General features: G+C 44.5%; 1 protein-coding gene across 1 annotated transcript; it reads left to right on the plus strand.

Annotated features, from left to right (window-relative positions):
* Positions 1-427: 427 nt before the first annotated feature.
* On the plus strand, positions 428-9,743 carry LOC131082302 (aldo-keto reductase family 1 member B1-like). Its single transcript, XM_058022081.1, has 10 exons — positions 428-561; positions 784-951; positions 1,411-1,527; positions 2,854-2,931; positions 3,318-3,440; positions 6,561-6,667; positions 6,810-6,891; positions 7,412-7,495; positions 8,298-8,380; positions 9,113-9,743. Exons 1-10 carry the CDS (start codon positions 496-498, stop codon positions 9,153-9,155), a joined length of 951 nt encoding a protein of 316 aa, XP_057878064.1. The 5' UTR covers positions 428-495; the 3' UTR covers positions 9,156-9,743.
* The last annotated feature ends 2,278 nt before the right edge of the window (positions 9,744-12,021 follow it).

Here is a 12,021-nt window from a genome sequence, read left to right on the forward strand (position 1 = left end):
AGCGAGGTTTCTCCTGGCTCTCAGAAACCACCGAGGGTTCTCCTGGCTCTCAGAAACCACCGAGGTTTCTCCTGGCTCTCAGAAACCAGCGAGGGTTCTCCTGGCTCTCAGAACCCACCGAGTGTTCTGCTGTCATGTCGCTGCAGCAGCACACAGGACCACAAGACTCCGGCAAGGGGGTCCAGCTCGGGCCACCACGGGGCTCAGCGCCCTCAGCTCTTGGGGCTCAGCGGGGACAGCCGTGTCCCATGCCCCCTGTGCCACCCTCGCCCCGGGGCTGAGGCGCTGTAGGAAGGGTCCGTGTGCGATGAACGCGATGTCCCAGCCCGGAGCCGCAGTCGCGGCCTGCTCCGCTCCCCGGCCGCGGCCCCGGGCTCGGCGCCGCCCCGAGAGCCCCGCGCCGCGCCGGGCGGGGCGGGCCCGGCCCCGGCCCCGCTCGCTATTAAAGGCGGGGGGTTCGGCCGCAGCCGCGGTGGTGCTGCTGCTGGCGCGGCCATGGCGACCTACGTGCAGCTCAACACCGGGGCCAAGATGCCCATCCTGGGGCTGGGCACGTGGAAGGTACCGGGGGCGCTGCCTTGGGCGATGGGGAGCGGGGGAGGAAGGAGCGAGCGCGGCTCGGGCCCTGCGAGCGCGGCCGGCGCCGCCGGCACCAGGCCAGGCCGCCGCTTTATTGTAGCTGGGGTTTGCTGTGGATGTGGTGGCTTTCTCAGCTTTATCTTGCCATAAGAAAGCTCTTCGATACTGTGTCGATGAGCGCTTTTTTTGCCATCGCTATTTCAGTCGCAGCCAGGGAAGGTGACAGCCGCGGTGACGGCTGCCATCGATGCCGGGTACCGCCACCTGGACTGTGCCTATGTGTACCAGAACGAGAACGAAGTTGGGGAGGGGATCCAGCAGAAAATCAAGGAAGGCGTTGTGAAACGAGAGGACCTCTTTGTCGTCAGTAAGGTATGGGTCTCGTAATGTGGGATATACCAGGGGATACCTTTTTATTTTAGAGTAACTCCCCACTTCTTTACTTACCTACTCGGTTGTACAGCATGGAGCAATTCAGAGCATCACTTAAGCCATTCTGGAGATTCCTGCTTTACCTCATCCTGTATTAAGGATTATGCAGGGTCCATACCAGACATTTGGGTGATGCTTTCAGCTTTAGTCTCAGTAAGTGAATCGAGACCACTTCTGCTGTCTGCCAGGACACCGTGCAGTCCTGTGTGCTGCCACTGCACACACTGCCCAGTATCACAGGCCAGGGCTGCTCACAGAACAGCCCCACTGGAGGAGCTGTAGGATGACCTGGTTTCACATCACTTTCCCGAGGGAACAGGCACCCTGCTGAACAGTACAGAAGAGTCCCAAGAGCTTTAACCCAAGAGGTCACAATGTGCCTTGGCTTTTTGTCCCCAGCTGTGGTGCACGTTTCATGAGAAGCATCTGGTGAAGGGAGCCTGCCAGAAGACTCTTACTGCCCTCAAACTGGATTACCTGGATCTGTACCTCATCCACTGGCCCCTTGGTTTGAAGGTACAGTAGCAGCAGTGTCCTTGGCTTTTTCTGTGAGTAGCAATTATGAGGAGCTGTATGGCTTTATAGCCCAGTGATTGCTTCAGTTGCACAGATCATTCTATGTGTGTTGTGTAACAGGACTGATCTGGTGCTCAGCTTTACTGTGCCCATGTGAGCCAGGCTGTTCATTTTTGCCTCTGAGATCCCTGCTTGCATGGCATCTACATTTGGCATTTTGGTCATGAAAGAGGCAGACCTTGAACCCTAGGGATAGGTTTCCCTGCTGGAAGCAGAAGTTGTATTTCTTTTCTTTTTATTAATGCTTATGTTGCCTTCTAAAAGCCCAAAGTTACACTCAGTGTGGTTCCCTCTTTGTGGGAAGAGGTCTATACTTTGCTGTCTGACTGTAGTTCTTTCCTCTGCATGTTACAAAATAAGAGATTGCTTGTCTTTCATTTGTCTTTAATCACCGAGCCCTTGAATACAACCCAGCTTGAACTGACATTTGCTATAGGAGCTTTAACATTCTACAGGCTCTAAAAAGAGCTAAAAAGAGTTAAACTTTTTAACTCTAAAAGGAGTTAAACTTTTAGCTCCTAACTCTTCCACAGTTTGCATGCAAAGGAACTGATGTCTCCGTTTGAATATGTCCAAGCTTAGGCTTTCAGTGAGAACTTGGTCAAGATTTTCTTTCTACCTCTTGCTACCAAGATGAACTGTTCTTTATAACATCTGTGTTTTTAAAATTAGTTTCACATGGACAGAACTATCCAAGTGAAAATGTGTGGTGGTGTAAATAACGAGTGAGTAGAAAATAACTGGTTTTGAATGAAGTTGATACCTGGCAGATAGTCCTAGCAGGGACACAAGGTGTTCTGACCTTCCCTGTGCCAGCAAATTAAACAAGGAGACCCCCCCCCATGAAAGATCTGTCAGAAAATCTGGTCCAGTGAACATATTCCAAGTCCTAAGTGGGTCCTTATTTTGCATTTCACTAAAACACTTCATTATGAGTAGGTAACAGCTCTATATTTTTGTGAACTGGCTATAATTCTACTTTCTGTATTACAGGTGGAGATTTAAGTTTCAATATGGATTTTGATGAGCCAGGGGACACAGTGTCCATCAGAAGTATCTGTCCTTACTGGCTTGACTGTAGGCAAAAAAAACACCACAGTACCTTGGGAACACAAAAGAAAAGACTGAAGAGTATAGATAGTATTAAAGTCTAACACAAATGTAGCTAATTAGTATAGTAAGTGTTTATAGGATCATGGTATTCAGCTGGTGTTAACCCAACCTCCCAATATTGTGTGTTTCAAGCAATTTCTCTCTCACTGACAGGCAGGAGAGGACCTGTTCCCTGTAGATGACAAAGGCATTGGTATCTCCAGCAACACAGATATTCTAGACACATGGGAGGTAAGTTCAGCCACAGCAGGAGAAAGGTTAGACTGATGGAGGTAATGAGAGCATCAGAGACTGCTGAGAGCAGAAGGAAATCTCATGTACTTGGAATTACTTGGAAAGACTCCCTCATGGAATTACAAATTGTCATGTATCAATTCATCATTTTCTATTTCTGACTTGTGGATTTCCATAATCTCAAAGAATGAGTCCTTTGAGTATGGGAGGCATGGAACATCTACACCAGTGTTCTGGGGTTTTTTCCCTCAAACTTGAACTCTGAAAATCTAAACGCTTCATTTAGGTGTCTTATGAAGGAAACAAGGCATTTCAGGAAGCATGTGCTGTTCAGGCCCTGCCTTTGTGTATTAAATGCTGATTTTGTGCTTCTTTTCTGCCAGGCCATGGAGGAGCTGGTGGATGCTGGCCTGGTAAAAGCCATTGGAATCTCCAACTTCAACCATGAGCAGATTGAAAGAATCTTGAACAAGCCAGGACTGAAGTACAAACCTGCAAATAATCAGGTGAGCTGCAAAGTGGCGGAGGCAAGTGTTTGGTGGTGTTCTTTTATGTGTGGTCATTTGTTGTGGGTATTTTTAAGAAAATTACAAAGATCTTACTTTGAAATAAGGTTATAGAAAGAGACTGGAATAGGCATATTCTATTTCATAGACTACATATTCTTCAATCTCACCTTCCAGGTGATGCCAAGGTGCTGGGTTTATGAACTCTGTGCCACTGCTTGGAAATCTGGCAATGAGCAGCTCCAGAATCCCTCCTTGTAGGAGGAAAGGAGGGGGAACTCAGATGAGCTCAAAATACTTTCTTGCAGTAGAGTAAGACTTGGTGTATGTATATAGAGAGAATTGGATGACCTTCTCATGACACTTCTATGGAGAAGGCAGTTCCTATTGCAGAGGATTGAGGGAATTGATCAGGAACAAGCTCTATGGACTTGAGAGTTAATGAGGGTTAGGAGGAGATGGATTTGCAGGGTGGGCAATAGAGTAGAAATTGTATAGACAGCACTTGAATGAAATCTTAGGAAAATTCAGGTGGCAAGAGACCTTGGTAGATGGTCTGCTCAGAGGAACATTGGCCCTGAGATCAGACCAGGTTTTCCAGGGCTTTATCCATCTTGAAAAGCTGTGAGGATGGAGACTGCACAGCCTCCCCGGGCAGTGTGCTCTGCTCCCTGACCCCCTTGAGTGTATGACAAGGAGGGGGAGTTCTCCTAAATCCGGTCCCAACCTCTCTTGGTTTCAGCTTCATCTGTTGCCTTCCTCCAAGCACCACTAAAGAGCTTGGCTTGTCTTTGAATGACCCCTTTTAGGCACAAGAAGCCCAGCTCTGTCTTTCCCAGTCTGGCAGGTTCTCCAGCCCTTCCCATGCTGGAGTTTCTCTGCTGAATTGATGGCAGTCTGTCAGTATTTCTGCTACTGAGGGGAGCTGGGAAGAGGAAAACTGGACACAGTATTAGAAGGTGGTCTGGCAAGGATGAGTAGAGGCAAATGATCACTTCTCACAGTTTGCTGGCTGTGTCCCTGCTGCCAGGGCTCACTGCTGGCTCCTGTCCTGCCCCCAGTCCTTTCTAGCATGGCTGCTTTACAGGCAGTCAGGTTCCAGCCTGTGCTATTGCCAGGGGCTTTTCCTTCTCAGGTGCATGGCTCTGTGTGCAGCCTTGTTGAATTCCTTCAGGGTTTTGTTTCTGTTGTTTGTGCCTGAATGGGTTCTGCTGCAATGGCAGTCCTGCCCTTGAGTGGTTGTTCCCCAGTTTGACATCATCTACAAGATTGATATGATTATAGACTGGCACAGGTTGCTGAAGAGGACAAGTCCCAGGACAGGCCTCAGTGAGGTCTACCTAGAGTGGACCTTAACTCTTATGGCATTTGAAGAACTCTGATCAATTACTGATTATTAAAACTGGGTCATTTATTGTGGTGACTTGTGCATTATCTGCCCCAAAGCACTTTCAGAAAGCTTAGTGTAAGTTTTATGGTAACCTTTCAACATCTGCCACACCTCATTGCCACGATCACTATATGACAATTACATTATTATAATTTATATCATATCATTACTATCATTATTATCCTATCAATTACCTTCTCTGGCATAGGGGTCACTGATCTTGGACCTCTCACACTTGGAAATGCCCTCAGGCTCTAAATGATTATTGTCTGTAATCAAGTTTAGCACAAAGCATTGGGTCTTTGGTCCCTGTCCTTTATAAACTATGGCTTCTGAAGGAATCTTTGCAAGCCTGAAAGCTTGCTGTTGCTAACACTTACCAGTTGGGCTAATAGTGAGAGTGCTTCCTGAAAACACTTTTTCTTTGCAGATATTTCACATGTAATCCATTGTCTTTCTTGTCTTTCCTGTTCTTTATTTGACTGCAGCCAGGTTGTGTTGGTTTTAATTGTAGTGAGAAATTAATTTGGCAAGGTAGTAATTACATAATGATGATGCTAGTACTTAATTTAATTTTTCAACTTGAGTGCCAGTGGAGAGGTGAGGATGACTGTGCCTTGCTTTTGTTGCATAAATTGTACTTATTGGATAGTTGAGAAAACTAGATGCTCTATTACTCTTTAATAGTTGTCTTTCTGCAACTGCTGAAGCAAAATAAATATGTATAGTATGTCCTAAAAATGGAGCTCTCTGTTCTGTTTAATATTCCAGCATGTCTCAGAGGGGAAAGAGGCATGCAGGCCTCTGATAACAGCAGGCAGCTAGAACCACAAATAAAGAGCTCCAGGCTGTAAACTGATTCCATGTTTTGCACTGCCTTGCTCCACCTGCCAGCAGCACAAGTTTCCAGGGACTGCCCTCAGAGTGCAGCTGCAGGAGGCTCAAATGGCAGCATAGTCCAAAGGGTTCTTGCTGTTGCCTGCTGGAAGAAAAGTAGTGCTCCCTGGTGTGCAGCTATCCTGAAAGTCCCTCTGTGCAAAGTATCAGATATTCATGCTCATTCCCTGCCTCCTGACACGTGAGCAGTTCCTGTTCCACACTCCCTATCTGTGCATGTGCCTGCCAGAGCACACACCCACTGGGAAGGAGTCTGTTCCATTATGCAGCTCTTCTTGTGGAAGTTCATGCTAAATGCACGTGTGTTTGTAAAAGGTCTGTAATGGGCACTGGGCTGAAGGTCTAAAACTGTAGCAGCCAACCATTGTCAACATTTTCAGATTAGAGGTGTTTAGTGTGAGTATTGACACAAAGCAAATAAAGACTAATGGAACAATGCTGGCCTTGAAGTTAATATGGTAGCTGTAAAAAAATTATAATGGCATGTTTAATTAGGGGTGAAAAAAGAACTTTGGTCTGCAATCCTATTGATGTGGTTTTACAGCTCTCCTGGGTGTGCATTTTACTGTCCCATTAAAGCAATTGTGTAGCTGGTCACCCATATGCTGGAGATGATCCAGATCAGCAAAGCTTTAAGGAGTTTTGTCACAGTCCTTGGACCCTTCACTGCAAGGAGAGCTCCTATAAGGGGGTGGTGCATAGAGAAAATAAAGTCTATAATATTGCTTAGAGACTATTGAGTTAGCACAAAAATCAGCCTTTGATTAAACTAATCCCTGGGACATGTTAAAGCAGTTAAGTCACTGTCAGTCTCTATATTTTTATGTTGGCAGGTGGAGTGTCATCCATACCTTACCCAGGAGAAGCTGATCAAGTACTGCCAATCCAAAGGGATTGCTGTGACAGCCTACAGCCCCCTGGGCTCTCCTGACAGACCATGGTAAGGCTGCTTTGCCAGGGATATTCTGGAAGAACTGAGACTACTTGCTAATGTACAGCATTAATTTTTCATCCAGATACAGATCTTTACTAGGTTGGACCTATGGAGGTTCCTTGCCACTGATCTTTTTTCCTCTGTGTAGGGCTAAGCCCGAGGATCCTTCCCTGCTGGATGACCCCAAGATCAAAGAGATTGCAGCCAAGCACAACAAAACCCCAGCACAGGTGGGTGGGTGCCACAGTACCCCTTCCTGTAGCACAAGCTAATGACAGTGTAGAGGACAGGCTGGCTCTGTCCCCTGTCAGCTGTGGTGTTAGGTAGCAGTGCAGGTTTGTGGCCTTCCATGCATGCTTGCAAGGGTGCTCTGATCATCACAAGAAACATTTTCTTGACCCATCTTGAGATGTTGCCATATTTGTCTTGCCATCTCAAGTGTTGTTGCAAAGAAGGGAACATTTGAATATCCTACTCAAAATCTGGGTGAGAAGGAAAGGAATTGAGTGAGGGGAGAGGAGAAAGGAAGCCTTGTGGGATTCCACCACTCCTCTACTTGCACTTCAGGAAGTGCTGTTTAGAATTCAGATAAAATTTGAAAAGCAGCTCCACAGAGTGGGTTAGTTTTGCTGAATTGTACCATTTAGAGTAAGTAACTGTAAATGACTTGCTCTTTAGCAGAGCTAAACAGGCTGTGTTGCATGGAGCAGGAGCCATCCCCTCTCTGATGCAGTGCTGTGCCTCTTGCAGGTTCTCATCCGCTTCCACATCCAGAGAAATGTGATTGTGATTCCCAAATCCGTCACCCCACAGCGCATTGTGGAGAACTTCCAGGTAGGGATCAGGAGTGAGCTGCTGCATGGCATGTCCAGGGATGGCTGGGCTTCTCCTGCACAGCCAGCAGGGAGCCTTTCTCACCCTTCCCAGGTGCTCTTCTGGGCTTTTCCTCCATGTGTTTGCCTGAGGGCTGAATTTAAGATTACAGTGGGAGAGCAAGAGTGACCAAAGCTTTGGAAAACACTCTATCCTGATAATCTGAGCAGTCACATTGTGATTCTTCCTGTTTTGTGTCATGTGAATGAGTCATTTGGCAGCTTATTTGGGGCCTGAGTGCAGTAGCACACCCCAAAAGACTTCTGTAAAGCAAGCACTTTTAAGGAAGTAGTGCTGATGTCCATAGACTGTGTTGCTGCTCTGGATTCAGTGGTCCTGGACTGGACCCAGTATTAGGATTTTGCTTCCAAACACTCAGTGGCTTTAGGTGGAATATGGAGGTCTTGCAGCTACTACTTTGGCTGAACACAGAAAGATGCATTCTTCAAAAATGGGAGATGGAGGCATTCTGCTACACAGTGCTCCCCAAACTTCTTCAAGCAACTGGCATTTGTAACTGCAGCTTGAGATACTCTTATTCCTGCCTTTTCCTGCTCATCTCCCTCTCCCACTCCAGCTAGAGGAGACTCACAAATCCAGGGAGTCTTGTATTTTTCCTTTCCCTTGTGAAGCAGTCACTTCCAACAAGCACCTACACTGTGGACTTGTTCTGTAATTATGAGATTTTTTTTTTCCTAAATTTTTTTTCCTGCTTACAAGCACTGATTTCAAAGAGGTGATTTCTGACTTTTTCTCCTGATAGGTGTTTGACTTTGAATTGACTAAAGATGAGATGGCAACTATTCTCAGCTTTAATAGAAACTGGAGAGCCTGTGAAATGTTTGTGTAAGTGGCACTTCCTTTTCTTTAAACTATTAAGTTATCACATAATTCAGTAAATGAAGCTACAGATGGTAGCTGAAATTGACTGAAATTCAGGATATGCAAACTCCATTTTCAAAGGGGTCATTTTCTAAATAATTTTCTAGAGTAAGATTTTTTTTCATTCTTCATTTTGTGAACCAAAACATGATGAGTATTGAGCAAACTTCATTTTCAGTTCAGTTGCCAAGAAACTGTTTGTAGCTGGAATTGCAACAGGAGGCCTCTTACTTGTAATTTTCTTGTTCATATTGGAGGAGTAAGCATGATGCAGACTTTAAATCTTGATTAGCTTTGCTTGCGGTGTTTTGTCTGAAGTATATTACAAAATCTGTGTTCTTCAGGAGTTGTTGGGAAGGTAGATGAACATTCCAAATGTAACATGAGGATTTGCTGCTTGGAAGTGTAGATCCAGATATGAAATCTTTTTGGAAGGCTGCAAAAAAGGTCTTCGTGCCAGTAAATAGCAAAACTTTGACTTAGTTGTCTACAAAGCACCTCTAGATCCCATCAGCCAAACAACAGAAGGCACTCAGAATCTTTTTGTTTGGAAATGCAGCATGTCACCAAGGAAAAGAGAAGCAGGCTTTGCTTTTATACAGTTAATCTCTTCCCTTGGTGGTTCTTTGAAGTGGCTACAGATGCATACAATGCCTTTGGGATGTGAGATAATCTTTGCTTTTTGATTTCCTCCAGGTGCAAAACTCACAAGGGTTACCCTTTCAATGCAGAATACTGAAGATGGTTCCCTGCCTTTCTCCAGGCTTCCCAGATATGCTTCTGCTGTTGCCTTTGAGTTGTCTGTGTAGCTTTTTCACTGCATCAGACACCCCTCCACACCCCCATTTTTTGCTTTGTTTTTCCCCCACAAAGATGCAGTATATGTACTCTGTGACTTTGTGCTGTTTTCTTTTTTGGAAGAAGGAAATGCTGAAATGGTTCTGGAGAGCACAGTGTGTGGACTGGTAGATTTTCTTTGCCAAACAGCAAGTCTGGAATTGGTAAGCAGAAAGCATTGAGCGAGTTTGAGCAAGCAGTCACTTTTATTTTGGAATACTGTGATTTGGAGCTAGTGACTATTGTTGTCTGGAAGGACCAGGATATTGGCAGATATTGCATAATGAGGTTTGCTTTTTTTTTTCTTGTTACTTTTGGGGTTGGTTTTGTTTCTTCTTAACACTCCATACCCTTTTATTTTTCCTCTAATTGGAAGTATAAGTTGATTTCTAAGTGATTTCTACATGGGTAGCTCTTTGAAAAGTGTATAGATCCTGGTTTCTTGGTGATATAAAAGCTGTTTTGCTTATAATAAAATACAGTTTCATTACTGTGTGTAATGAGATGGTTATTTCAGTCATGCTCTAATGGTAGTAATGCTGGAGCAGCTGTATAATATCAGCTGTCTCTAGAGATTAAACAAAAGCAAGAAAATTACCATCCCCCACGAAATCATCTGTTGATGTTGACTTCTTGCATGTGCCCTGGGAGCTGCCTGCTGTTCTCATGGTTGAACTTGTGGCCAGTGACTCTGTTTGTGCCTCTCTTTAAATAGAACTGCTTTGGTTCTGACAAGCAATGCAGTCATGTTTAATTCAGTTTTTATCTTACTGAGGTGATAGTGTACTTTTGCTAGTAGAAAACTCATTCCACTGAAGACTTGAAGACTTTAATAAGCAGTAGAAAACTTGCCCTCTCCAGCAGGGAGCACATGATGCAGGAAGGAATTCTGTGATTGTACAAGATACTATTGGCAAATATAGTAAAAATGGGTTTCCAAGAAAATCCTCTACAAAGCTTTGTTCAGGGAGCACAGAAAAAAAAGGCTGATACTGAACTTCTGTTTTGTGAGCTGTGTTTGTCCCTTTGTGGTTTTCACAATGCTTGCACATAGTGATTTTAAAGCTGTTGCCACCTCAGAGCTGCTCAAGACTGTTCACAAAATGCATTTGGGCACTGGTAAAAACAGTGGCTAATGTTGGGGGCCTTTCTTGCATTTTCCTGTGAGAGTTTTTCAGATGCCTGAGTAGATCTGGCGTGTGAATGATCTCTCTGAACAGATGGAAGAAGGGAGAGAGACCAGGGCTGTTAATGCCTAATCAATCTAAATGGTAAATGTAGGATTGGGATTCCATAATTGTATAGCAAACCTTAAAGTGAACTTGGCCAGGTTAAAATGTAACATGAAAGAAATTTGATATCAAAGTATTTATGAAATTGGTGGGTTTTTTCCTGGTTCTGAGCAAAACTAGTCTAAGGAGTCATACTGATTGAGAAAGCCAATTTTTAAAAAATAATTTTCAATGTAATAGTTAGTGTTTATTAGAGGAAAATTTTAAAAGTATTTTTAAAAATCTTTCCAGTAATGCTAAGACCAGAATTAGCCTGCAACATGTTTTTGGTCACAATAATTTGCAGTAGGCTGAACAGACAAGATTGAGTTCACTTAAAATATGAGGAGGAAAGAATCAGTGTCTGACTTGAAGCAATATGCTCCTCTAATGCTGGTTCTTCTAATATAAATTGATTATAAATCACTTTAAATTCTGGACTTAAAAGCACATACAGAAAGCTTCAGCTCTGCAAGTGGTTTTGGGAATCTCTAATGTGATAAACAAAAGTCCTGAGGCATCTAAAAGGCCAGAAGATGTGATGTTCTTTGCTTAGTCTGAGCTGTGACAGAAAACTGTTTGGGGCAATGTTGACTTGCTTGCAAATAACATTTTTGTGATGAGTGTGTTCTGGCAAGGAGTTACATTGAGGGTCAGGGTTTCCAAAATATAGTACATCAGGTTCTGTGAGCTTCCTCTGTTTTCGTTTCACTGCAGCTTTATGGAAGTTTGAAATGAAATTTTCCATTCTGGAAGTAGGAATTTTACTGGAGGCAGACTGCTCCTCAGCAGAAGGGAGAGCACCGGGGTGGAGTGGCATTGTAACAGGCTCTCTCTGTGTTTCACTGGGTGACTTAGAGGGAAGGAATTTGGCAAGGGTCGTTCTGGGACACAGTGCAGCACTTAGCCGGCAGAGGGCTTGGAACCTGAGGTGTCAGAGTGGGAATAGAGGGAAAGCAGAGGAGCACCTGAGTGCAGGGGTGATGATGCACAAGTTTGAACAGAAAGCAGGCTGTTAGAAAGCTTGGGAAGGGAGTGACAGGAAACCCTGTCACCCTCAATGGTTTTGAATATGGATTAATGGTTTTGGATTGCTTCTCCAAGCATATAATTAAGGCTGAGATGGAGGAAGAGGCAGTCTGCCTTTAGTCTAGGTTGATCTAGGAATTGTTACAGTAAAATAGAGTCTGTTGTACCCCCATGCTTGTGCCACTCTCTCTGCCTACAAGAGCAGAGATTTCCTTTCATCTCCTAAAAGGTGAAGTGGAAAGATCAAAGAGCTCAGTATCCAGAGCTCAGCACTGCTGCCAGCTGAGCTCTTCCTGCTGAAGCTGTTCACAGCATTTGTTTTGGTATTGTGATTTGACAGATCTCTGGGTTTCTGATCAAAGCCTTTGTAAGGAAAAATACAGTCTTGTAGCTCTTCCAATGAAAAGTTGGTTGTGTTTTGTTTTGTGTTCTTAATTTGAGAACTTGTAGTTCAGCTCCACCTTGTTG

This window comes from Melospiza georgiana, chromosome 4 (genome assembly GCF_028018845.1).
Source record: "Melospiza georgiana isolate bMelGeo1 chromosome 4, bMelGeo1.pri, whole genome shotgun sequence".
In the NCBI taxonomy this organism is placed as follows: Eukaryota; Metazoa; Chordata; class Aves; order Passeriformes; family Passerellidae; genus Melospiza; species Melospiza georgiana.

Bases quoted from the DNA above. Each gene is read 5' to 3' on its own strand.
- LOC131082302 (XM_058022081.1), top strand. From the start codon at position 496: ATGGCGACCTACGTGCAGCTCAACACCGGGGCCAAGATGCCCATCCTG. The intron at 562-783 runs GTACCGGGGGCG...TCGCTATTTCAG, and splicing joins TGGGGCTGGGCACGTGGAAG to TCGCAGCCAGGGAAGGTGAC. The intron at 2,932-3,317 runs GTAAGTTCAGCC...CTTTTCTGCCAG, and splicing joins ATATTCTAGACACATGGGAG to GCCATGGAGGAGCTGGTGGA.